Source organism: Vipera berus (genome assembly GCF_964194415.1).
Source record: "Vipera berus genome assembly, chromosome: Z".
In the NCBI taxonomy this organism is placed as follows: domain Eukaryota; kingdom Metazoa; phylum Chordata; class Lepidosauria; order Squamata; family Viperidae; genus Vipera; species Vipera berus.
In genome coordinates, this window is record NC_138205.1 from 50,916,014 (window position 1) to 50,943,813 (window position 27,800).

Here is a 27,800-nt window from a genome sequence, read left to right on the forward strand (position 1 = left end):
CAATGAAGAAGGATTGGACGGCAAGGAGAGAGTTCTTCCTGCGGGTCCAAAAGCACCGCACATGCAAACCAGAAGCCCGCCATTCCAGGATCTTAATGTGCTTCTTCTTGAGCCACTCCTTTGTTGCCTTGGCCATGTGTTTTGGGTCATTGCCATGCTGGAATACCCATCCACAACCCATTTTCAAAGCCCTGGCTGAGGGAAGGAGGTTCTCACCCAAGAATTGATAGTACATGGCCTTGTCCATCATCCCTTTGATGCGGTGAAGTTGTCCTGGCCCTTTAGCAGAAACACCCTCCCAAAGCATAATTTTCCACCTCCATGTTTGACGGTGGGGATGATGTTCTTGGGATCATAGGCTGCATTCCTCCTCCTCCAAACACGGCGAGTTGAGTTGATGCCAAAGAGCTCGATTTTGGTCTCATCTGACCACAACACTTTCATTCAGTTTTCTGAATCATTCAGATGTTCATTGGAAAATTTCAGATGTGCCTGTACATCTGCTTTCTTGAGCAGGGGGCTTTGCAGGTGCTGCAGGATTTCAGTCCTTCTCGGCGTAATGTACTACCAATTGTTTTCTTGGTGACTATGGTCCCAGCTGCCTTGAGATTATTGATAAGATCCTCCTGTTTAGTTCTGGGCTGATTCCTCACTGTTCTCATGATCATTGAAACAACGTGAGATCTTGCATAGAGCCCCAGACCAAGGTAGATTGACAGTTATTTTGTGTTTCTTCCATTTGCAAATAAGCACACCAACTATTGTCACCTTCTCACCAAGCTGCTTGGCAATAGTCTTATAGCCCATTCCAGCCTGGTGTAGATCTATAATCTTATCCCTCCTTGGACAGCTCTTTGGTCTTGGCCATGGTGGAGAGTTTGGAATCTGATTGATTGATTGCTTCTGTGTCTTTTATACAAGTAACAAGCTGAGATTAGGAGCGCTCCTTTTAAGACAGTGCTCCTAATCTCAGCTCATTTCCTGGGAGCCAGAAATCTTGCTGATTGATAGGGGATCTAATACTTATTTCACTCATTAAAATCCAAATCAATTTATAACTTTTTTGAAATGTATTTTTCTGGATTCTTTTGTTGTTTTTCTGTCTCTCATTGTTAAAATAAACCTAGTATTAGAATTATAGACTGATCATTTCTTTGTTAGTGGGCAAATGTACAAAATCGGCAGGGGATCAAATATTTTTTCCCCTCACTGTAGATTAACTCCAAGATTAACATCACACCAATAATCAAGTAAACAATACCCCAATCAAGAAACTGCCAAACAAGCCACCTCCACCAACACTGACAGGCAAGCCACTAGAATATAAACTGGCAGCAAACCACATTCCTTACTAGCACTGATGATGTTGCCTAGTTTGGGTGGGTAATGAAATGTCTGCAAGAAAACAACAAGGTCAGAGAGCACCAAGTAGCTGAGTTTTTCTTTCAGTGTGTTATTTTTAAATGTTTTTAAGTTTACTAATTAGTGTTTAACTGCTTAATATATTAGCCCTGCAAACCTCTTCTAGCATTTACAACAAAATACATCAGAATAAAAATAAACCCCAATTTCTCAAAATAAAACTCAAATTGATGTCCCACAGTATGAGATCATACTGTATGACATCACAGTATGACCCTGGCTCTGGGTCCCTTAATCTGTAGAGTGTAGTAATTTCTACTGGATGGCACCATTTTACTAACTGTATCTTCCTTTTCCCTTTTAAGCAAAATGGCATCAATCGTAGTAAGAAATACTCTTGCTCTTACTGTATAATCCTTAAGAGTTGAAAAGAGCAATCCAGTACTTTATTTTAATGTTCCAATGAAGGATGCTTGGTATTGTTAGAGGCCTACATGATTACTGTACTCCATCTCTGTAAAATCCTTCTGTATGCTTTTTTTTTGACCAGTTGTTCTTTTCATCTAGCTCTTTGAACGTACCTGCCATCAATATGATAAACTGCGCAAGCGTGAAGCCTTCCTGGAACAGTTCCGAAAGGAAGACATGTTCAAAGAGAACTTTGATGAACTTGATGATTCCCGAAAGATTGTCCAGGAGCTGATTGATGAATATCATGCTGCTACTCGGCCTGACTATATCTCTTGGGGCACTCAGGAGCAATAAATTAATTTGTAGTGTGCTTTTTCCTGTCTGGAGTATTTTCTTGTAACAATAAATTCTTTTAAATCCATCAGTTTCTTTTTCTGTACTTATATCTGGAAGTAGTTGCAGATCTCTCTCCAAGAGAAGAGATTCTTTGGTTTATAACTATTCATTTAGTGACCATTCAAAGTTACAACAGCACTGAAAAAGTGATTTATGACTGTTTTTTACTCTTAGGACCGTTGCAGCATCCTCATAGTTGTGATCAAAACTCAGATACTAGGCAACTGGCATGCATTTATGACCATTGCAGTGTCCTCGGCTCATGTGATCACCTTTTGTGACTTTCTGACAGTCACTGGGAAGCCAGATTCACTTAACAGCCATGTTATTAATGTACCGTATTTTCTGGCGTATAAGACGACTTTTTAACCCATGAAAATCTTCTCAAAAGTTGGGGGTCGTCTTATACGCCGGAAAATACTATTCACCTCTCTGATCTTTTCTGCTGGACGGCGGGATCGCTGGGTGAATGGAGGTAGGCGATGGCGACCCATGGTTAGGCGGCCAACAGCGAACGGGTGATGGAGGGCAAACTTGTCAGATCATGGGGCGGCTGCTGCAGCCGCCACCATTGCTCTCTCTAGGACTGGTCATGCTGGCGCTTCCAATGCTGGCTGTCAGGTCCCCGACGAGAGGAGGGGCAGGCAGTCCCCAGAGGCGCGCCGCTGAACAGTAGGAAGGGAGCACCTTTGCTCCTGCCGAGGCACCGCCTGACCGCGCCGACCAGAAGAATCGCCCGGTCACGGAGTGCGGAACTGAGAGCGGCAGCGCACCAAGCGAGAGAGCTCAGAGGAAAGAAGGCAAGGCGCCCATTTGGAGGGAAGGAGCAAAGCTGGGCAAATCACAGAGCAGGCGGAGCAGAGAAACGTTACAGGGGAAAAGGGGGCAGGGTTTAAAAGGCAAGGCAGGCGGGACGTGGAGACGTTCTGCAGTTAGAAGTAACGAAGGAGCCTCCGGGCGCTTTCTGGATCAGATTGTGCGAACTGAGGGTGCTGCTACAGTCCTCGTGTTTCCCAGGGTTGCCTGTCGTGCCAGAGGTTTTGCCTGTAGCCCCAGATTCTTTAGCTCCCCACTTTCCTTAATTCGGGCGGATTTTGTGCTCTGTGGAGAAACATTAATACGCAAATGCTGTTTGTTTAACCGCGCAAAACTTGGGGGAAACCTTGGTATTTGGGAACGGAAAGGCTTAAGCCTTTTCATTTCTGTTTTATGCACGGGCTGGGAGGGTCACGAATTTTACCTCTTTTATTTTAGCAACATCGTGGCACTTATAAAAAAAGGGTACTAACGCTAAACGAGTTGTTAATATGCAGATTGTGTGCCAGGAAGTGAAATATTGAATTATTAGCCCAAACCCTATAATTTAACACGAAAAGTAGGGGGTCGTCTTATACGCTGGAAAATATGGTAACAACTGCAGTTATTCACTTGACTGGCAAAAAAGGTCATAAAATGGGGCAAAGCTCACTTAACAACTGCTTTGCTTAGCAGTGGAAATGTTGGGCTGAGTTGTGAATTTATGTCAAGGGATATCTATTTGGTGAGCTATCATTAAGCCCAGCTTACTCCTTTCTGAAGGAATCTGGCTAAATTAAAATCAAGCAATATGCCTATTTTTTATTTTTAACATTCTTAAAATGCTTTTTCAGTTTTAAGCTATGTTTATTTGCACATGTTTCTGCTGAGGAAGTCTCTGAGTGGATAATGAAGAGAAATATCTATAGGCGTTTTAAAATAATCCAAACCTGTATTTCCTGCATAAGTTTCTGGAAATTTGTATTACTCAACATTTAATCTGCAGCCCCATTAGCATATAATAGATGAAGACAGATTAAAACAGGAAGGGTAAGCCAGGCAGTGGATATCTGTGTAGTCATCTATGCCAGCAGTGAAGAAGCATAGTGACTTCGATTGGGAAGCTACTTGGGCAGATACTGCTCCATTTTGTCAGTGATAGAGGAATTACAATTGTCATAATAATCAAGACTTCAGATCATTTGAGCCAGTATACTTTATTCTTCTGTTGTTTACCTGCCATAATGATTTTCAGTAATCTGCTTCTGTGTCAATAATCCTATTGCCCATGTCACTTTGAGTTGATCATCTGGGAGTTGGGAGCATTTTTAATGAACTTTAATGAGTTCTACTTAATTTTTTTCCCATCTTTTCTCCTCCATTTGATCCTGTCCTGAAAAAGAAGAGTTTTATACCAATTCCATATTTATCCCAGAACTGATTAAAGTATAATCTTGCTTTATACCAAAAGCTAACTGACAGAAAAACATACAGTAGACTGGCTTGGTGGAGGGATAATATGTTCACTATCCTTTTTATTCTTTCTTGCCCAATGGAATGTCAGAGAGAGAAGTATGTGAAGAAGCTTGGGATTCTGCCTGCCTCCCTGCTTGCCAATCAGCAGGATAGTTTTCCAAAAACAGAACGGGAACAGATTTGCTATAGCCAAAGAAAGATTAGAAAGTAAGCCAATTTAGCAGTGTGGTGAAAAATAATCCAGAGGAACTTCACCCAATGAATACCTACGGGAGAGGCTTTTGAACAGTGTCTCAGAATGTTACTGACCTTGCTATTTTTAAGCCCCTCCCTCTTCTAGTCATGTGATTTAAAAGAGCAGTTAAAGGCTTAGAATTTTAGAAGCAAGATTGCTATTAGCCTAATTTTGGGGAAATGTAAAGAAAAAAAGGTGATGCTTTATTATAGCATTGTGCATGTTGGGGGTTTAATTTTGAAAAGTCAGCACCTTGCTATTTCGGAGAGTTTGTATCTTCTGATTTTATGTTTGTGTTGATCAGGAAAGCAGAACAGTGCTTAATTTTAAGAAAGTTATTAGCTTTTTGAAGAATATTTTATCTATTGTATAAACCATTCTCTTTATGTGTAAAATAATTGCAAGCATTTAGAAGCATTTTTTTCTTTTTGCCTTCTCATTCATAATTTTTGGATTCCTGTGGAAAAAGAATATAAAGTAGGTTATGATGTTCACTGTTAAACAGAAGGTGCAAATGCTTGGAAAAAATGCTGGTATTCTTTGGCATTAATGTGTATGGTTTGCAGCCATCCTTTTAATATATTTTATCAGCACCCCACAATAAGGCCACAGGTAGTCCTCAACTTACAACAGTAATGGAACCCACTAGTAGTCACTGGTTATAACAGTCATTAAGGTGCCTACGTGATTGCCTTTACAATATCAACCCCTGCTCTCCCCATTGTGGTCATCAGTGAACCACAGGGTGCTTCAGGGGTGGGAGAGGTGCTGGGATACCTAGTGCAGGCCAGACTTCCATTGCAGCACCTCTTCAGCTCTCATACGGCCTGCCCTGGTTACTCCCCTACTCTGAAGCAGCTCGTGCTCTGTTTCCCATCCTGCTGGATATGCACTCTCCTTCTCACCCTGTCATTGCTTGCCACACTTGTGGACTGAGGCCACAAACTCCTAATATGCAGGGAAGCTGAGAGGCAGATAGGCCAGCTCTCCTTCCCAAACATAATATCCAGAATGCAATTCATAAGACCAGGAGGATTGCCAACACCCAAATTTTGTTCACATGACACAGGAGTGATGCGGCGCCCATAACTTTGGGCAGGGGTTGTTAGTCCTTTTGTTTAGTCTTTATTCAAACAGTTGCTGAATACATGATCTTTAAATCGAGGACTACCTCTAAATAATTATTTCTTTATCCCTTAATATATATTCTTAAGATGCAACCAAAGGAGAGAAAATAATGTCTCTTGCTAGTTTCTATAACCTTTGTTTGATAGACTGTGTCAGTAGGAATAGTATGCCAGGTATCATTCAGATGAAGGAAAGGGAAAACAATAAAACTCTCTTCAGCTTTTTTTGGAACAAAGGGTTGTTTTGTTTTACACAGGAGAACAGAACAAGAAGACACTTTGTACAAAAAGTATTTAATCAAAACAGACGTGGAAACAAGGAATCCCTCTGTATAAAACAGGAGTCCCAAACCCTGGGTCTGAGGACTGGCACCTGTCTGCGGCATGCCAGAAACCGGACCACGCAAACAAGCGAAGCCCCATCCATGGGATGCAGGCAGCACGGTCCATGGAAAAACCTCTCCACAGAACTGGTCCTTGGTGCCCAAAAGGTTGGGGGCCATTGATACAGAAGACATAGTTTATCAGCTCCTTAGGAGCGAACAATATCACTATTATTCCTTTCAATGACCAGAATATATTCTGATCCAAGACTCCTGCCAGGTTACATAGGAGTCAACTCAAAATTCTACCACTGGCATTTTGGGGAATATTTCCCTGTTCATGTGATTACTGGGAGTTCTTGAAGCTGAACATGCTTGTCTGTTGATGCTGCAGAACTGTCTTCATCTGAAAAAAGAAAGCAACAGGTCTTTGGAGGCAGATAAATACTAGTGTCCTCCCAGCATATAACTGCCTTCCAAATACCTTCCATCTCTTGGACAACTGCAAAACAAAGAGAAAATTAAAGAAGAGTTTGGTATACATCCTTTCAGTCAGATAAGCTGGAGAAATGTCAAGAACACAGAACACATAGTTGGCAATACCATGTTGCAGCTCTTCTGAGTGTGAAAAATTGGAATGCTGAACAAACAGAACTATCTGTGGAACTTAGTTTGCTTCAGTCAACCAGTATGCATAGCTAATTAGCAGCCTAGTAAGGATACGCTTTTTGTTCAAATTTGCCAAAGTTGGGTAAAGCCAATTTGCCATATTAAACAAACCACATATGGGGTTTATAGATATACATAAACTGAATACAAGCTATCATGTTCTTATACTTTTATATTAAATATTTAACATATGCATTAATGAAATATACATTGTAGTAGAGCTGGACTCAGAATAGTACAGGAGTGCAGAGCTTTCTGTCTTCAACACACCTACATTTGTTACTGGTTCCTTTTCTCGTACTGAACAAACTCAACTTTTTGGACAAGATGTATAGATTGTTAACAGAAAAAACTAGCACATTTTTTTAAAAAAAAACAGATAATATGTACCACTTACATTTATTTAGCTGTACCCAATTTCTACAATAGATTCAATATATAGTAAGGACATACAATTGTAACTACTAAGAGCAGCACTTCACTTCTAGATTGGCATTATTTCAAAGTCAAATAACCTTTTTCAATTTTCCCTGCTGGGTTACTATACATAGTGTGAATGACAGTAGTATGGGCCAATTACATTTAGGAATATTATGCAGCTCACCTGAAAGTCCTAAAGGTTAGCATTTTTCTGGGTGTAGAACAAGGTGACTCAGGTTGGAAATAAGATACATTGACTGACTATGTATGAAGGCAGAGGAACAGTGGGTGTTTGCCGCAATATATTAATTAAAGCAAAACTCGCCCAAGAGATGTTAAAATGATATCACACAATCTCAGTTGCCTCTAGACAATTCTCATATGCACCATTTCTTCTTAATAGAAGGATAATTCCTAGTCCTAATCAAGAACCTAACCAAACTCTTAAAATATTTCCGTCTGCCCTTTCATATGTGGCTTTGTCCAAATTGGTACCAATCTATTTTCATATTCTCCAGATGAAGTAACTCACCTGAGGATAACCTGGAAAGGGCAGAGCTAATCACTTTCCAGACTGATTCAGAGAGGCTTCCATGACCTTCAGATGTCCCATACTCCATTTCTTTAACAGATGATGACCCATATCAGAGAAATGGCCTTCAAGGTACCACTGTGTAGATATTCTTGCTTCTCTACTTATCCTTTGGCCAAAGAAGATCCAAAATCCAACAGACGATGCCCTAACACAAAAGGCCCTGGAGACAGGTAATAGTGTGTAGTTATATGATGCTGAAGGTAGTATAACATAAGAATAAAACTGGTTGAAGCAGGGATATAACAAAGTTGCCCTTCAAATTCCGAGTGTCTCCTTAAAGATAGGAAACTACTACTAGTGGACAGCTTGTATGGCTAAATCAACAAACTGGCAGTAGATGCATGTAAATTTTGGAATAAAATTCTCCACTTTGGCCTTGATCTCTCATACAGGATGACCCTTATCTCCAGCACTAAAAAGCAGTGCACACTGCTGGCTGCTGCAAAGGATTTAACTCACATTGAGACACCCTTGTAACTGAACCATAGTTTCAAGGTCTCCAATATGCCTGCCCACCATAGCTAGAACACTTAGGTAAGAAAGTCAATCCATTGGGGTAGGGACAGACATCTCCTTTCGAAGTTAACAATAGGGGTTTCTGACTTACAGAATGCATTGTTTCCATATTACAGCTTTAAAGTCTTGCAAATTAGAATTTTAATTTTGCTTAGTTCTATCCCAACCTGACAAAGGCAGGCTCCTTCACTACAAAAGCAAGCTACTCTTATTTATGTATTCATTCATTCATCTATTTTATATCATCTCTCAAATACATTAATTGTTGCCCAATAATGTTTAAAAATAAAGTACAATATAAAAATGATTAAAAAAAATTTATAGACAACACAATCTGCAACCAAGGTGTAAAAGGCCTCTCTTCCTAGATCTCACCTGATTGCATCCCCTTACAGATGGGGCCTAGATCATGCCTCTGCTGAAGAATCTGACTGGTAGATGTAATTGGGGATAGGTGGTCTCTCATATAAGCCAATCTGATGCCATAATGGTTGCTGCAGCCAGACAGGCTCCAGACTTTGTTGTTATTGTTGTTGCTGTTGTTTTACAATGAAGATTCTAAACATACTGTCAACTCTTGGTCCCTTTTTTCAATTTAGCTATAACTGATACACATATTTTTATGGGAATTTTTTTCCAAACCTGATAAAACTATTTAGTACATTCGTTGAACAGGGTTGCTTATGCTGGCAGTTCTCCATGTGGAATTGGAGATACAGGCCATACCTAAACATCAGTTCTTGTGTCATCTGGGATAAGGTGACAAAGGGGGGGGGGATGACAAAAGGCCTAATAATGTCCAGTAGAAAAGTACTCAGTGCTGCAAACATCACAGTGTCAAACATGCTGAAGAAAAATAAATGGGATGAGGAGAGGAAGAAAATGATTTAACAATTTATATGGAGAATAAAAAGCCAAATGTAATTGTTCTACCAGATTACATAGTTAAATGATACTAACATGTTTCCCCAAAAATAAGACCGGGTCTTATTTTAATTTTTGCTCCAAAAGATGCATTGTGGCTTATTATTTTCTGGTTAGGGCTTATTTTCTGAGAAATATGGTACTAAATGCATCTGTCTGGCTGACAATCTTAACTGGGGCTTATTTTTGGAGTGAGGCTTTGGAGCATCCTGAAAAATCATGCTAGGGTTTATTTTCCGGTTGGGTCTTATTTTCGGGGAAACATGCTATATCAGCCTAATTCCTGGCTGTTGGTAAGAAACTAGAGTTGTAGGACTTACTATTCCCAAGAGATAAAAGTTACATTGCCAGCATCAGTTATACCCTAAGTGCAGCCTTTTTTGCATCCCGCCAATTAAGCAATCTGCTCACCTTCTGGGATGTAGCATTAGATGTGATGGCCACATAACAGGTGGTAGTACCAGTACAATGTGTGGAGTGTGGGATTTCCTGGCTTCCTATTAGTGCTACAATCTCATCCAAAGAGGGCACACACTCCCGCCCTTTGCTTTTGTGCAGAGCTTGTGTGATTAAATGTCCATAGTGGGTGACTGGTGATCTTGGGAACAATTTCTCCATCCTGTTGTGTCAGGGAAGATAAAGTATTAGGTGAGTAATTCCATTAAGTCTCATTAATTAGAATACTGCACTGACTTCCCTCCAAGATGGCATGCTGGGTGGTGGTGGTGGTGCGGGATTTGCTTCTTCTGCTGACAAACAGCTGATTTTGCTGCCAAAGTAAGTTCTTGGCTGCTGGCTCAAATGGACCCTTCTGGGAAGAGGAATCCTGGAGGTTGCAATTCCTATTAGGGGCAGTCAGAGAATCCCAGTCTACATCTTTCCTTTCAGCTGTTTGTTTCTTTTAAGCACATCTTCGCTTTTAAATGCATATTGCAGTTTTATTTTTTAAAATTCTTATTTTTAAAGGTTAATCGACTGGTTGAAGGCTGATTTACTCTAACCCCCTGCTGGATTTTAATGTTAACTTTCTTTCTTTGCTTTACTGTTTTTTCCCCCTCCACTGTGAGCTTCTTTGGCTTTCACTATGAAGGTAACTGGCAACTTTCTGAGTCGTGAGACCATCCAGATTGGATTCGCATCTATATGGGATTGCACTGTAGAATTTAACTCTTAAAAAGCTCTGGTCTGGATTTTTTGTTTTTGAATTTTTGATGGAACTTTTCCTTTTTTTCTTCAATGTTCTATGTAGCTATTTTGTTATAGTACATTTATCCTTTTTGTTTTAGAAAGGAATTGTTTTCGTTGGTTGTGTAAGTTCAAATACAAGGGAGTCTGCCTCATATAAAAAATCCAAATAATGCATCAAGCTAAAGTCTGGTGGGCTATCTTCACAGAAAAATGTTTTTTAATCTACAACTTCAAATTGAAAACTTTGGTTAAAAGCTTAATAAAATTACCTGGGTTTCAAATCAACCGAAAGAGAATACCCAGATGTAAACAAACACAACCAAGCCAGACTGACAAATGGATGGGCTGTAATCTAGGTCTAGGGTGGCAGATTTGGAGTAGTTTGGCTGGAAAGCAGAAGCCCTGTTGCAGAAATTTGAAGATCTGGATTTTACAGACTTAGAACTGGCAAATTTGATGACTGATCAACTGGACTCTGTTAAGAAGATGGACATCATACCATATTGGTAAATAATTTGGACTTGATTTTCCTGGGAAGATCGATCGATTATATTTAACCAAACAAAAACTGACAAGAGACTTTATACCTTGGTTCACAGTGAGACTGCTTCAACAATGGATGTAGTGGAGATATTTACAGCAGAGATGTAGAATATGGGAAGATGAGATATTGTTGGGAAAGCTTCCACTAAAAATCTTAAGGGAAAGTTTTATTATTAAGAACAAAATGAAGATATTTGATCCTGAATGGATCAGAGATAATGCTTGTGGTGATTTGTGGGAGATAGGAAGCCACTGTAGACTTTCTATAAGTTAAATATAATGACAGATTGTTAACATAGGGCTTTGAAGTTTACCTTGATTTATCTGTTAACTATTTTGTTTTTACATAAGTTGGTTGTAAATAGATGTAGAAGTTTATTGATTGTGGGCCAGCTTCACAAGGGGGAGAAACTAACATTGTTGCAATATATTTATCAGTAATCAAACAGAGGGGATAATAATTGTACATTTTTGTTTTTTGTTCTTTTTAATGCAAATTTTTGTGATGAATTTTTTGGAATTTGTATTTTAACTTTTTGAACAAAATAAAAAAATTAAAAATTACTAACACATGAAACTGTTTGGAATGTTTGGATTGGGGGACATATTTCAGGGTTTCAGAGGCTCCTGCTGGGTTGAAGCTGTTTTTTTCCAAATATTGTTCATTAAATGTTCTGAGTTAAACTGGAGAATAAAGAAACAGATATATAAATAATACTGCACCTACAAAAATATTCTCTCTGAAGGCCTGCCTTGCACATTGCTCAAGTGTGTCAAATGAATTATCTTTCTAATCCACTTCCTGCCTAGTAGACCATAAGCAGACTTAATGGAAATTTATTGGCAACTGAAATCATGTTGTCACTGGACACATTAAAAAGGGAGGACATCTTTGTTCACACCCTCCTGCATATAAAACAAAGAAGGATGTTGAACAGAGACTCTCCCACCCTTTCACTTTCCTCATATTGGGTGAAATAATCTTTGCCAGTTGCTCTGCATTCAGTGCTGAAAGTTTGTGACCAAAGTATTTCACTAAGAATGGGAACTCGTGGCCATCCCACTATTGCTGAACTACACCTACCAGCAGCACCAACTAGCAAAGCTAATGGTGAACGATGCTAGGAGTTGTAATTCCTCAACAGGTGGAATATCCCAAGTTTCCACTTCTGCATTAGACATGTTTTTCACTGTTTCCCATTTCCTTGGCTCACCGCTGTAGATGCAGATGCAAATAGCAGAATATAGGCACAGAAGGTATAAATGTGTAGCTCATGCACACAAGCAGCTGCCAATAGCGCAAATATGTGGGTGCCCCTGTAATAGGTGGCTCTGTTGTCTGTTTCACCAGTTGGCAGAATATTTCATCCACCAGAGCTGGAAGGTCATGGCAAGTTTGCAGCACGCCCTGCATGAGAAGGATCGGATCTCGCATTTCTTCAAGCTGTTGTAGTGAATGGAAGAGTTTGACAGCTTCATCACGAAGCCCTGCATAACCTTGGCCACCCTGAGCTGCAAAATTGGGCAAGGTGGGGTGACAGGAAGAAGATAAAAAGAGAACAACAATTAGGTATTATACATTTAAGATCTGCTCAAGCTCTTATTTTCTCCTCTGTAAGGCAGAGAATTGGAATATTTCATGCACACAGTTTGTATTTAAGTCAAGTACTGCATTTGGTCTTTAAATATTGAGTGGTATGGGATTTGTTTTCATTTAAATTCAATATAGTTGATATAATAATTTTTTAACATTTAATAATGTTTTCTTTCTGGCATCTTAAACTTTAGTGGGGTGATGAGTTTTGGAGGGTCCCTCAGGGCCATGCTCCTGAAAGACCACAAGTAACACAACTTTAGCATACAACAAATAATGAAATCAATAAGTTATGGATTTTGATTACTAGCTACACACCTGCATAAGGGAAGGGCAGAAGAGGTGCATAAATTGGGCCAGCTGTATAACATAGGATGGGATTATTGCTATAAATTTGATCCAAGATTTCTGGGCTGTCGCGGTTCTCCTGCAATAGAGAGAGGAAAATGGGGGGGGGGGAGAGAGAGATTTAGTCTATATTTCTACTTAATAAGATTACTGAAATTAACATCAGGTTCTTCATACAAAATTCTTAGAACTAAGGTCCAATCTCTAGAGTTGCCATATTCCAACATAGCATCTTCCTAGGCAAAATGTGCTAAGATGGCTGTTGTCTCTGTAAAGGGCATGGCACTTCAGTAATTGCCATTATCTGTGACTGACCCAGAGGCTTTAAGAACTTTCCAATCTCCATCTGTATTTTATAATGGAAACCTGAGGAGGAATGGACAATATATGTATACAATATATTGTATGGAGATGAACTGAAATTCATCTCCAGCTGTGGAGATGAATTGAAATTAAATAACAGAAATAAAGGTATTCCTCAATTTATAACCATTCATTTAGTCATTATTCGAAGTTACAACAGCACCAAAAAAGTGACTTATGACTGTTTATGACATTTATGATCATTGTAGCATTTCCATGGTCATGTGATCAAAATTCAGATAACTGGTTGGCAACTTGGCAACTTGTTCATATTTATGACATTTACAGCGTCCTGGGGTCATGTGATCACGTTTTGTGACCTTCTGACAAGCAAGTCAATAGAGAAGGGAGATTCACTTAACAACCATGTTACTACTTAACAGCTGTGGTGATTCACTTAACAATGGTGGCAAGAAATGTTGTAAAATGAAGCAAAACTCACTTACCAACTATTTCACTTACCAACAGAAATTTTGGGCTCAATTGTGGTCACAGGTTGACTATATCTTTACACTTACAAATAACTTACTGAAATTTAATTTAATGAATATTCATAGCATCCTCCTGAATAAGATCTGTTCACTGCCATATGCTTTTAAAAAGTAAATGTCAAAATATTTTGATGCACTTAACTTTACATTGAAATCAAAGCTATCAATTTAACCATAAAGGACTGAGTTCCTGGCACACTAAAAATATTGCATGTGATTATTGTTTTCTGTCCCCACTTCAGAAAAAAGTCACCACGTTTCCCCTGACTATTTTTGCCAAAATCCTCTCCCAGATTCCTATTGCTAGTTAACCATGCCCTCATTCCTACTCCCAACAACATGTCTTTGTGCTCATTTGGTTCCTCACCTCAATGTCACGCATGAGGAGCTGTGTGGGGGTCTGCAAAGGGGCCTTGCTGATGATAACCTTCTGCAAAGCACAAACCCAGTGTACAGCTTCATTTAAGTGTTCTGTATAGAGTCGGTAGCAGTGCTTTCTGCCAAAAACTGTGACTGCCCAGTAGCCTGGAGGAAAGGGAGAGAGAAGTACTCATATATAATTAATATGAAGATAATCATAGACAAGTGTAAGGAAGTTTGACCTACTTTCTTAAAATGCATGGATTATATTTTCACTATGCAAAAAGCGGCAAAAATTAAAAATATTTCCAAATATTTCTTAAGTAAATCTATGGAATTTGGATATCTTAGTAGCTGACCACAGCCTGGTAAGAAAACTCAAAAGCCAAGCCTTTGCTGAAATCATTCATTTCTGTTGCCACAAAGAAACTACAATGGTATTAAAACTGAGCACAAAATTCTTTAATCATTCGAGAGCAAACAGTCTTTACCTGTTTCCTTATAGGTTTGCTTGTCAGGCCACAGCACAGAGCAGAGGCTAGTGAGAACAAGGGATCCAAGGCGTTGGGCGCTCACCTCACACCCGCTGTAGTAGTCTAGGGAATCTTCTGTCAACACAAACCAGTATTTGCGAGGACGCAGCCAGGGAGTTTTAATACCTCCTCGGACCTCTCTCTGCAGCCAGCCTGGAAGATGAAAAAAAGCTGAGTCCTTTCAGATTTAAGATCATTAGATCAGGGCTTTTCAACCTTTTCACCCATTGTACCACTTTTGGGATATGGCAACATCTGAGTACCACCAGTCGCCTAGCAAGGTGTCAAAAACGTGATGGCCAAAAAAAAAAGGAAAAAAGTGATGAAGTACAGGTAGTCCTTGACTTACAACAGTTTGCTTAGTAATTGTTTGAAGTTACAATGGCACTGAAAAAAGTGCCCCCCAAGCCACAGCAGAGCAAGACACCTGCCTGCCTGCCTGGCGGTGCTCTTCCTCCTGTCCGAGATTTTCATTGTTGTAAGCATTGGAAGATTGGCAGCGGGGATGGGATGGGGGGGGGTGTTTGGTTTTTATTCTCCCCGTCTGCTGGGTGGTTGCAGCAGGTTTTGGTCACTTCACATGACCCTGGGACACTGTGACTGTCATAAATATGAATCAGTTGCTAAGCATCTGATGAGATGCTGCCACATTCCAGCTGATCGGTGCTTCTTCTGGGCTCAGAAGCACCAGGATCACGCCGAGCTCCAGCTGCTGAGCCCTTCTGCTGAGCCCTGACAGCCCAGCAGCTCCAGCCATCTCTTGCTCAGGCTTGTGCGGTGCTCAGCGCATTTCCCTCCCCTGCTACCACTTTTCTAGAATGGTCGCGTACCAGCTGCCACGTGCCAATGTACCACAGGTGGTACCGTACCACTGGTTGAAAAGCCCTGCATTAGATTACTTTAAAAAAAATTAAAAAGGGAGGGGAGGAGACAAACAAACTTGAGCCTAAGTTCCCACCTTTCACAATAGCATCAGGTTCATATTGCATCCTTCCACAGTTCTCTGTGATAAGACTGTGTGTCTCTTCAGTCACTGGCAAAGACCTGAAGGCAGCAAACAGAGAAGGAAAAACAGGCATCAGTCAGACCTACATAATGCAAATGAAAGGAGATTGATTGATCTTGCCATAAGATTAAACCCATCTCTTTCAATCCCCCCCAAAATAACAACAACAACAATATGCTGGGCTCCTGATGTTATCAATCCCAACCTATGAATTTTCATTTGATGGATCAGGAGCCACCACTGATTTAAGTCATAACAGCAGCACTGTATTACCAACACAAATGGTTTTGCAAAGATGAACCTGAGAAGCTTTGGAAAAACCTTCAGGTGCTTTCTCAGTAGATTATCTCTTTTGTACACTTTTATTCTCATATTGGGATATAATTCCCAAGTCTCCCCCTTTTTTTTTATAAGGAAAGAGGGAGCATATTGCCCCTCAATCCCATTTCTTCCATAGTGCTGGGAAACTAGTCTGAGATTTTGTACTGTTAACCTCAAACTAAAAATAAGCTGTTTATATAGAAGGGCTGCCAAGAATTTGGGAAATGAAGGAGCTCAGCTGAGGAGAGGATGCTGGCTGGATTGCCTGAGATGAGTTGGGAAGATATATAGAAAGAGAGAGAGGTCTTGGCATTTGTGCATCGAGAGAGAAAGCGGGGGTGTGGGAGAGGAAAGGAAGGGAAGAGAATGCCTCCTCCTCCTCCTCCTCCTCCTCCTCCTCCTCCTCCTCCTCCTCCTCCTCCTCCTCCTCCTCCTCCTCCTCCGTATTCAGGATTCTTTATAGCACATTGCAGATAGTCCAATCTCAGAAATTACTGCAGATAAGATTCATCTCTGCGGGTGTTCAAGGCACTATCAAATACTTTTCTATTTCTATTTGATTTGTCCTAGGACTACAATTATTCTTTGGGGTTCAAGTAAAAATTAAGTACATTCCTAGGTTCTCCTTATGTCCTCTATTTTCACATTTCCCTGCTTCTATCTCATCCCCCCCCCCGTCCCTTTCTCCCAGCTACCTCTTGGAGCAGAATTCCAGTGGCTTCACAAAAGAAACTTCTACTTCACTCTGCCTTTTCCCAGGCCCACCTTGGCAACAGATAAGAAGTAGGAATCACTCACCCAAATAGTTACTTCCTGCCTGGCTATGCCTGATCCCAGCTGGGAACTATTAGCTCTGAAACAGAGTGGGAGATGTGTGGGTCACCAGGCAGAATTCTTTCCATGGATTTTTTTGGCTTTCCAGCTGAGAACAAACTGAAAACATCAAGATTGATACACTTGGAAGGTATTAATTTGTCCTTAGGGGAGACTTGGGAATTATACCCAATACTAGGACTGAACCCTAAAATGCAAAGTAATCATGAACTTTTATGTTTTCCATTTCTTTCTCCTCTTTTTGCTTCTCAGTTTAACAAACTGTCAGCTTGAAGCCTGAAGATGGAATCTTTCTCAGAGGAAAACCATAGGGAAAGGAGGGGTGTGAAGCTTCTGGTCTGAAACAGAGGATGTTTTAGAGTGGTCAAGTGAATATTAAGTATCTCCCTTTCTTTTATGAGAACGGTAGCCGGAAATGTGACTCTGACTAACATGCAGCATTCTCCCATGAAAACAGAGTATCTTCCCGATTGCAATGCTGGTTGCCCTCTACTCCCCATGCCTCATATACAATTTTTTTATGCTCACCTTTCGGAACAACTGCTAGCACAACTGGGCTGAGTGAGGTTCACTTGCAAGATAGAGTCCTGAGAAAAATCAGGTGAATAGAGAGAGAAAGAGAAGGAAGAGGAATGTCATCAGGATTCATTCAGAATTGAACATAAAAAGCATGAGAGTTAGATTTAAGGAGAATGAGGGAAGAAGACATTCTGAAAGATTTAGAAATTAGAATTCCAAGATAGGTAAAATGTTGTCCTGCAATTTCATCATTTATACATTCATAAGTAAGAGGTTATTTAAACAGAAAATGGGAATGCATAATTAGCATTCATACAGGCGGGATGCCTCCCAACCTTACAAGGAAGTATGTTATTAATTTGCAGCTTTCCCAGGCTACCCAATCTGCACTACTGCCCCTCCCAAGCCAGAGTCTAGCTAATCAACCTTCTCACATCCTGCAAGCTCCAGCAGCTGAACAAGTTCCTGTATCCTCAGCTGACCTCGGTGTTGGGCTGCAGTCTCTTCAGAATTGCACAAGCACTCTGTTGGGTAAGATACAGCTCCCCCCCACACACAAAAAAGTCCTATTGTAGCCAATGCTTCCTTCCCCTGCAAGGGGAGAGGGGGAAGGAGCAGGCAAGTCCTAACAGAAGACAGGAAAATATAGTCTCAGGCACCTAATTCATGTAAATTCCCTAATGTTGGCAAAAATTGTAAGCAAGTTTGAGATGCAATTGTGAGAGTTTGATGGAATTGTAGGATCTAAAACTTCATACAGTCTAGACATAGTCCCCACAAAGATGCCTCAAATAAAAAAAATGATGCTGGATTTGTTCTAAGCTGCAGGGAGGGGGGGAATAGAGAGAGTGAGCAAGAGAGAGAGAGAAAGACTATATATAAAGTCAAACTGAATAGGGAAAAGCAGGAAGCTACTGGAACAGGTACTGAGTAATAGGCAGGACACCAACTGTCCTGTGGCATTTTAACACCTGTTGTAACTTGGCCCAAGTTGGCATACATTATCATGATTCTATAAGGGAGACTAGCAACCATCAACAGAGCATGGAAAGATTAAACAACATCAGAACTTAAAAAAATAAATATGTCCAGGAAACAATTGCAAAAATTAATTTTCCCATCATAATTCACTTCTAAAAATTGTATACTGAACTGCAGATATGGCTGGATTATAAGCTCTAAAATATTTAAATTATGTCTGAGGCACTTAGCAAGAACTATAAAACTATAAAACATTTTATACCCTCACATGTTTGAAACTTAGCTTTTTGCATTTATACAGTGCTTTTCACATCTCTCTTGCTCCAGTCCCCCAGAACACTGAGACACCATGGAGCTTGTTACTGTTAAGCACCATCTAACTGATTTTAATTATTTTCATTCTGAGGAAGAATGCCATGCTTTACTATTGACAGTTGCACGTATAAAGAGGGGAAGCAGGAAAAAAAGACTGAAGATGAATAGAAACATGCACTTCTGAAAACATGTCTTTATTATCATGAGGGGGAAAGATACTGAAAAAAACAAAGGATATCCAAACTTTACAACAGGCTAGATTTGTTTGAAATTAATTACTGAATTTGTAACTTGTAAGTGGACCAAAACAAACCTGACATTTCAGTAATGCTGAATAAGTACAACCTTACAATTCTTCAGTTTTATAACAGAGTGAATCAAAATCAAGAGTATAGCATGATATCCTATTAAAATTTGGTCATGTTCTAATTCCTCAACATTGTTCTTTACAACTTGTAGAATATGAGGGTTGAAATAAAATAGATACTTCCTTCAATTACCTGCTGTCCTTCCTGCTGGCCATTTTGACAGCCATTTTACTTTTAGGAAGCAGATATCTCTAAAAAAAGCTTCAGTCAGAAATGTACAGTAACTTGCCCGGAATTCAATTCCCATCAATTAAAAAGAGAAATATGAAACTTCAAATCTTTAGGATGCTCTACAGCAGGGGTGTCAAACTCAATTTCATTGAGGGCCGCATCAGCATTGCGGTTGCCTTCAAGGGGCCGGGTGGGTATGGCCAGGGTGGGCGTGGCCTACTGGGTGGGCGTGGCTAGAGTGTGTATGGCCTACTGGGTTGCCGTGGCCAGCTCTACATCGTTCGGATCAAGGGTGCCTATGGGGACCTGGGCAGGAGTGGGACAGATCTGAGGGTCTCTGGCAGAAGGAGGGCCTCTGGGCCAGGGCCAAGGTAGTGGGGGCCGTTCCCTCACTGTTTCCAGGATGGCTTCGCGGGCCGCATGAAACCACTTCGTGGGCCGGATCTGGCCCCCGGGCCTTGTGTTTGACATGTCTGCTCTACAGATTTTCATTAAAACAATGAATCTGAATCATAATTCTGAGACACTCAAAGCTAACAATGACACAATGTGTGGCAGGAAAAAAATGGATGAGGAAAAGTCTGACGGCTTGCAGAGCAGTTCCCTCATCCTCGCCACTGCCATTATTTACTTTTAACTCTTTCTCTATGTGCGTTTCCCTCAACAGCACTGAAAATAAGCAGATAATGCACATGGCCAGAAAACACACATTGCCCTGTTCTTACCTAAATGAAGATACCTACCTGACAAGAGTATATTTATTGTTTGGGACTGTCGCCTGCACAAGCTGCCAGCTCAGATGTACAATGCACATTTTCTCAAGCTCTGACATACAATCCACCTTTCAAGGCATGGCTCTTGGTTGCATGCAGATTATAAATAAAATAAATATCACCATGTCCAGCTTGACATGGACAAACGGCTAATGTTACACATTCAGCTTCCTTATTTGTACTGGGAACATTAGGCTTGACTTAGTACTGCACCAAAAAATAGCTAGAAAAGGAAAGAATGTGTACAATTTGAAACAACCCAGTACCATCTGATGGTCTACTGAGAGCACTTTATTTACTTTGTAACTTTTAAATTGGTGACCATAGTATTGGTATCTGAACAGCTGTTATTTATCTTTAATACCAATGAATATTTGCATTTTTATATTTGAAGTTAAAAAAGAGTATGCATGTTGTATTTCTCTTTAAAAAAAGGTTAAATTTGATTTTGTTTATATTTAATGGGATTGGTTTCAAAGAAGGAAAAAGGGATGAATCTTATTTAGACACAAATCTCTAGGTCAGGGCTTTTCAACCTTTTCACCCATTGTACCACTTTTAGGATATGGCAACATCCGAGTACCACCAGTCGCCTAGTAAGGTGTCAAAAACTTGATAACAAAAAAAAAAAGGAAAAAAGTGATGAAGTACAGGTAGTCCTCGACTTACAACAGTTTGCTTAGTTACTGTTTGAAGTTACAATGGCACTGAAAAAAGTGCCCCCCAAGCCACAACCGAGCAAGACACATGCCTGCCCGCCTGGCAGCGCTCTTCCTCCTGTCCGAGATTTTCATTGTTGTGAGCATTGGCAGATTGGCAGCGGGGGTGGGGTGGGGCTGTGTTTGGCTTCTATTTCTCCCATCTGCTGGATGGTTGCAGGAGGTTTTGGTCACTAGGACCAAAACTGGTCACTAGGTCCAGCTGGAGCCTAGCGCTGATCCTGGCGCTTCCGCTGAGCCCTGAGAGCCCTGCAGCTCCAGCCATCTCTTGCTCAGGCTTGTGTGGTACTGCCACCAGTTCAGCTCATTCCCCTCCCTCGCTACCACTTTTCTAGGATGGTCACGTACCACCTGCCAGGTCCCAATGTACCACTGGTGGTACCCGTACCACAGGTTGGAAAGCCCTGCTCTAGGTTACATGGCCAGGAGGTTCTGCTATGAAATTGTGCTGCTTTCCTGTATGTTTATCATTCACTCACCAGAAAGGCAGCACAGATTGTGAGAGCCCTACTTCTCTCATACACAAAGTTAAGGGAAAACATGACAGGTAAAGTTCCCAGAGATAAAGAAATGGTGATAGCAGGAATTAACAAGCTGCTATCATAAAATAGGAGATGCAGAGACAAAGGGCTTAAAGGAAAAAAGAGTAAAGCCTCCTCTCAGGCTTACCCATTCTATTATAGATAGCAATTCTGATTTATAAAATTCAGAGCAGCTTATCCAAATACCCATAGCAGAGGGTTTTAATGATCCAATGTAGATAATTGTTTATCTGTAATAAAGACTTATGGTGTAAAAAAATATTTACTTTTAAAGTACCATAACTTCTCCTGAACTAGGACTTCTCTTGAAAAACCAGTTATTCTTAGGATTTTTTTAAAAAAAATGAGCAGGAAATTAAAACAGACATCATTCAGCCTCAAATCAATATTCCCCTATTTTGGAATTTTACACAGGAAAAGTTGATCAAAAATAGTGTATTTAAATTTGAATTTAAATAAAGGCTATATGAGGAATACTGAGAAAAATGTACTTTTTAAAAACTCAGTAGTGAGGAAAACTATCAATAAATATAGAAAAACGAGTTCAAGTGAGAAGTTTGCTCCTGAACCTAGACTATGTTTACATAATTGCATTTGAACAATTTTTCTTTGGTAGAACTGCCAAGTAGAATTGTATGGGCTGTAAAATCCAAGAATTTCTATTTATCATGCAAAAAAAAGCCCTCAGATTAAATCACGTAGCTAGAATATAAAACTACTGAAAAGGAGTGCTTGACCAAAACTTCAAATGTTAAAGATTTATAGAGTATTGCCTTTCTACAAAGGAAACAATGGCAGGAAGAAATTTTCCAAGGGTACAATAGCTTCCAAAGTACCAAAAACAAAAGAAAAGAAAAAAAACCCTGCCTTTTTAAGCAATTAGTAATGGTTGAAATAGCATATATGCATAGATCTATTTCCAAGTTTCTGTTTTCTGATTAAAATTAAGAGTCTGTGTTTCCATTTGCTCCATCTTTCAGTTCTGCTTCCTGGCAAAAGAAAAAAAATGTGTGGGGGTGACACAATGATCTATGATCCTATCTCAAGCATGGCAGATGCCCTCTGAATAGACGATACTTCAGCAAGTCTAGTTGACAGCCACTGCACAACTAACTTCAGTTTCCGATCTCTCCAACCTGACAAATAAGTTTACATTTGCCAGAAGATCCTAGTAGCTTCGTGCAAAAGCCATCCACAGACAGAAAGAGTTTGAGCATATAATTTAGGGGTCAAAAAAGATAAGAAAGGGGTAGTCATAGAGGTTTATATAATAATCATGATATGGAGGGAGAAATATTCACAATCTTTTTATTTAGCTGGCAGAAGATTCAGAAATAGCAAAAAGAAATCTTAAATTATTTAATTTTTTAATCTTTTTCGAACAAGCTGGCCTGGTCTGATGGGATGGGGTTAGGTTTTTATAAATAGTTTTAATTTTAATATGTATTAATTTTATGGGCATAATGGTTTAATGGCTTTTTAATTTTTGTATTGTTTTTTTATTATGCATTGCCCTGTTCACCGCCCTGAGTCCTTCGGGAGAAGGGCGGTATACAAATTAAATTATTAAATTAAATTAAATTAAATTAAATTTAGCACATTACCAGAAGATGCAATAGCCATGGGTTTAAAATCAGTTTTCTTTAACCTGGCGCTTACCATACACTCTGGATACTATTCCTGTAATCCTCAGCCAGGCATAGGTTTAAAACAGAGCAATTTATGAAAAAAAGGTCTTATCAGAGGGTCTTACAGCGAAGTCAAAATGGTAGTTTCAAAGGCACTCTTCCTTTCATATCAAGGAAGAGAGAAGGAGGGCTGTTGATTCCCAAACTTTTTATTTGACCATTTGGAAACAGGAGGATGGATTGGGAGTTTATCCAGAATTAAATCATTTTAACCATTGTTGCGGTGGGTATAGACTAGATTTGGCACATTTGTTATCCTTTTTCTTTTAATTGATCACATATGCCTCCCATGTTCTTGCTCAGAGGGATTAAACAGCAACTACTCCTCAGCTACTGCAAGACAATGCGGAGTTGAGGAAATACTCCAAAATCAACATGTGCCCAAACACCACATCTCCCACTTGGCACTTCTCTATAGCATACTTCTAGCACAGGGCATCTTTGTCTCCCCATCCTAAACTTGCCATCAAAATAAAGTTTCATCATTTCTCCTCCATCGTTGGTTGGGGAGCGAGCGGGAAAATAAAAGGGCACAAATCTGCAATGCAGCTAAAGGCAAGGATAGGATGGCCCACCGGACAGATGATCCTCTGAAACGAAGGTGTTTTGGGTTTTTTTTTTTTGCCTTTGGAGTTCTAATAGCAGATTTGTAGAAAACAAAGGAACTCCAGACCAGTTTCTTCTAGCAGCTACACTGAACTGTCTCAACATGTTGTGTCTCGTTCATCTTGACACTGCCTTTTTTATCTAAGAAAGAAAGGCTGAAAGAGAAACCTCCAGAAAAGAAAATATAACCAGCACATCTGAGCTCTGAATTAAAACGAACTTTTTAAGATCCTTGGGGTTTTAAAACTAGCCAGCCCTCCAGCCAGCCACCCACATCTCAATTTAGTTTTGTCGGAGAGGACAGCTTGGCCTTTTTACTGTGCCAAGAAGTGACGCCATGAAAAAGATTAGCCAGACAAAGATTTCCTTGGGGGCTGAATTTTTTCTGCCCTAGTATAGGCATCATCATGCCATTAAACTATGGTATCATTTGAACTAGAGCTCAGCAGTCTGAGCTTGATTGGAATGAGAAAGATTTTAGATATGTGGTAAAACCAATATTAAGTTCAGTAGGTAGAAAGTATCTATGAAATGTAATTTCCGGATAATTTCTGTGCTTTGTATTTGATTCCCCAAACCTAGTTTGGAGCAGAGTGCAACTATAGCAGCTATTTGTAACTGTAAGATCATAAAAACTCTAGAAAAAGATGTGACTGCTTTAAAGAGTGCAAGAAGTGCTTGTTTGCATACCCATGCACCTTCAGACAGTTGGTAAATAAGAGTGGAAGAAATAGCTCATCTTGCTAATTTGGCTATTTTTTCTGAAGGGAATGACCAAATTCAAATGGCTGTGGCAGAGGAACTTTCTTTCTGTTTCTTAGGGAAAAAAGAACAGCAGAACAAAATATGGGGTGAGAGACCTGAAGGTCTTACTATGAACACTTTGGTGACATTTTGATGGGCTCTATATGATAGCTGTTCATGCCAATCAACAGCCAGCCTTGCTCTCCACTTTGAGCTCTTTGACCCTCTGTCATAATTAAAAGGAAATGAAGGGGGAGGAAGAAATTCCAAGTATCCAAGACATCAACTTTTCCTAAACAACTCATGGCAGAGACTTGGCATAAATATGAGGAAATACTATTTTTTCTGCTCATCTGAGTCAGCAAACCACTCCTGCAATTGGATTAATTGAAAGGTAAAGAACATGTACCCTCAGGATTTTGCTTTAGCCAATGTAGTCCATTTTAATGGTCATGGGAGTTACCATACAGCAAAACCTAGAAGCTCACAGGTTCTCCGTTTAGGGGTTAATTTAATGTAAGGAAGTTTGATTCACAAAAAAATAGAGAAGGTGCTGCACATACTTGCATATAACTCCATCCCCAGATAATCCAAACCTGATTTTGACACTTCAGTTCTCAATGTATCTGTTATATACAACAGAAGGAAGACAAATAGCTACAGAGATATAATAAAATCCTTGTGCATTAATTCTGAGAAAATCAATCAGATTAGAAGGGAGAAAAAATAGGATGAGAATTAAACTAACAACAAAAATAATGGAATTCCTCCACCAGAATAACAAAATATCTTCCAAAAATGAATCTGAACATATGAAGTTATCTTATTAATGACAACTATATTATAATACAATCCACATTTAAGGACATGAGGCTAAGACATGAAGGCATGTTTCTTTGCAACTCTTTAAAATAAAGCAGTAGAAAAAGAATGTATGGATGCCACTAAGCACGTTCTAGGTTGATACTTTATAACATCAGAAGACCTTCCAAACCGGAAAAACTTCCAACGACCACTTTACTCTCTTTTTATTATTGCATCCTTAGTAGTTACATAAGATCTTTTGAGTCCCCAGCAGAGAGGAGTGAAACGAATCGAGGGACGCATTTTCTTCCCAGACCACAAAAATGATAAGATTGTTTTCCTTCTAGCTCTCGAAAGAACTCCAAAACGAATGGAACGAAGCTCTGAAGTTGCTCCCGCCTGCGCACAGCTCACCTCATCGCCTTGCCTGCGTAATTCAAAGGTTTCTTCAACTTCTTCACCGGCCACCTCCTTGCTTGCCTCACAGTAGTCGCGTCGCAGCAAGGTGAAGCCTTGCCTGCAGCACAGCAGCCACCATAAGCCGCCGGGGAACGGCATCCGTAGTTTCGGTCTGCGCGGTAAAAGCAGGGAGGGAGGGAAGGAAGGAAAGGAAAGGAAGGAAGGGTTGGGCAGGCCGGTCTGGTTGATTGAACAGCCCAGGGCGCGCTTACAGAAAGCGAAGGGAACCTTTTGGCGCCTTGACCTGGCCGTCTGCTCTGTTTGCTTAACCGGGCTCTAGCCCCGCCACCGCTTTCCCCGCCCCAGTCCAGTAGCGGGGGAGGGGCGCGTCACGGCAAAGCCATGTCGGTTGCCCAGGAAAGTGCCACCCTTTCCGGGGGGGGCGGCGGCGGCGGTATATTTCATCACGTGGGTTGGCTTGGCCGGGAAGGGATGGCTGGTCAATCCGGGAGCATTCTCTTTCCTCACTCCCTTGGCTGGAAACAGGACTGCAGTTGGCTGCCAACATTGAAATGCTTCATGAAAAGCATAAAGTATATACCAAAAGCGTCACTGGAACAGGATGGTGTAGTATTTATTTCCCGGAGAATGGAAAGCGGAGGGAGAGAATGGAAACGGGTACCAAGAAATCTGAAATGTTGAAGGGCAGCAGGAAACCTGGGACAATAAAAAGCATCATTCTTAAATCATTGGGGCTGTCTGCACCTTCTTCTGGCCACTCTTCTGGTCAACTGCATTTTCGACTAGCGTTTGTGAGAATCGCTGCAGATCAAATAGGGTAGTGTCTGGCTCTGTCCTGCAATTCCAGGAAATTGGGTTAAGTGATCTAAGTTAAGATAACATGAGAACGCTGTTAATAAGTCCAAGCGACTTGCAGTACTTCCCGATAGGAATCAATGCTGTAGAGAACGCCTTCGCTTCCAGGCGACCTTGAAGTAAAAGCAAAAGTGTGTCACATCATAACCCCAATGTATGTAAAAAAAATAGTAATTATTCTGAACAAACAAAACATTTTTATTTCTTTCCTTCAGATGATCAGGCTTTGGATTGCTAGGTCAGTAGCAGATAGCAGGTAGACAGGTTAATTTAAATTTAAATTTTAAAATAATATTGCTTAAATCCAAGTATTCTTTCGCTGAAGAGCTGAAGGCCCACAGCTTCAGTTGCCAGGTGTTTTACAGTGATGGCAGTGAAGCTGAAACTCCTTTTAGATTGAAGGGCAAATGTATCAATTCCTTTACCAATGAGGTTTTCTGGAGATTCTAACACAACTTTGGTAACTTTTAAGTTCCATGGACTTCAACTTCAGGAATACTGTTGTGGCAGTATTCATACTATGCTTTCAGCTACAAATCCATAAACCAAATATGCATACACCTTATGTTACCCCCTTCCTCAGATTATGTACAATTTTATCAGTGTTTGCAATTTGTCACCTGGACCTGAAATAATCATTTTGGAAATTGGATTTAGTAACTTACAACATATGCAGGTTAGCTCTTAGTAACCAAAGACTGTAATTGAGTACCACACGCACTGAGCTTGCAGATTCATATTCAGTGTATTATTAAGTAACAGGGAGCATCCGTGCATACCTCTCTCTCTCTCTCTCTCTCTCTCTCTCTCTCTCTCTCTCTCTCTCTCTCTCTCTCTGTGTGTGTGTGTGTGTGTGTTTGCGCGTGCTTCATGACCTGACTTGGAGCTTCCCTTCTGGTTAGTCATTGTGGGAAACAGGATGTGGACTGGATGGGGTTTTGAGCTTTTTCAGCTTTTTGTTATGCTGTTAACTCTTGTTTCTCCTTAGCTATTTATGAATAGGGGGATTTGCAGTTACTGAAAGTGACATTCTGTCCAGTTTACCTCATTACTGATTTTCTATTTAGTTATGGATAGCTCATAGGGACGCGGTGGCTCAGTGGGTTAGGATGCTGAGCTTGTCGATCAAATGGTCGGCAGTTTGGCAGGTCGAATCCCGAGTGCCGCGTAACAGTGAGTGCCTATTACTCGTCCCAGCTTCTGCCAACCTAGCAGTTCGAAAGCACGTAAAAAATGCAAGTAGAAAAATAGGGACCACTATGGTGGGAAGGTAATAGCGTTCCGTGCGCCTTTGGGGTCTACTCATGCCGGCCACATGACCACGGAGACGTCTTCAGACAAGCGCTGGCTCTTCGGCTTTGAAACGGAGATGAGCACCAGCCCCTAGAGTCGGAAACGACTAGCACGCATGTGCGGGGGAACCTTTACCTTTTATGGATAGCTTTGTAGAGCTGTCTTCTGCAAA

General features: G+C 40.5%; 2 protein-coding genes across 5 annotated transcripts in view; one reads left to right on the forward strand and one right to left on the reverse strand.

Annotated features, from left to right (window-relative positions):
• TUBG1 (tubulin gamma 1) overlaps positions 1–2,194 on the forward strand; it is a 56,075-nt gene extending 53,881 nt beyond the window's left edge. The window contains exon 11 of the mRNA XM_081344811.1: positions 1,930–2,194. Within this exon, the coding sequence (XP_081200937.1) occupies positions 1,930–2,127 (198 nt within the window). The 3' untranslated portion in view covers positions 2,128–2,194. The remainder of the gene's footprint in view (positions 1–1,929) is intronic.
• A 3,842-nt stretch (positions 2,195–6,036) lies between these two features.
• On the reverse strand, positions 6,037–25,841 carry PLEKHH3 (pleckstrin homology, MyTH4 and FERM domain containing H3). Of its 4 annotated transcripts, XM_081343482.1 has the most exons (11): positions 25,475–25,841; positions 17,359–17,417; positions 15,628–15,713; positions 14,628–14,822; positions 14,144–14,301; positions 12,893–13,001; positions 12,195–12,492; positions 9,661–9,868; positions 7,747–7,969; positions 6,610–6,627; positions 6,037–6,531 (listed from the first exon to the last, which is right to left on the reverse strand). In XM_081343482.1, the coding sequence occupies exons 1-9, from the start codon at positions 25,616–25,618 to the stop codon at positions 7,955–7,957; spliced, it is 1,272 nt and encodes a 423-aa protein (XP_081199608.1). In that variant the 5' UTR covers positions 25,619–25,841; the 3' UTR covers positions 6,037–6,531; positions 6,610–6,627; positions 7,747–7,954. The 4 variants fall into 4 exon arrangements, with proteins under 4 accessions (XP_081199608.1, XP_081199609.1, XP_081199607.1 ...); XM_081343483.1 differs by lacking the exon at positions 6,610–6,627; XM_081343481.1 differs by having other exon boundaries at positions 6,037–6,627.
• Positions 25,842–27,800: the final 1,959 nt, after the last annotated feature.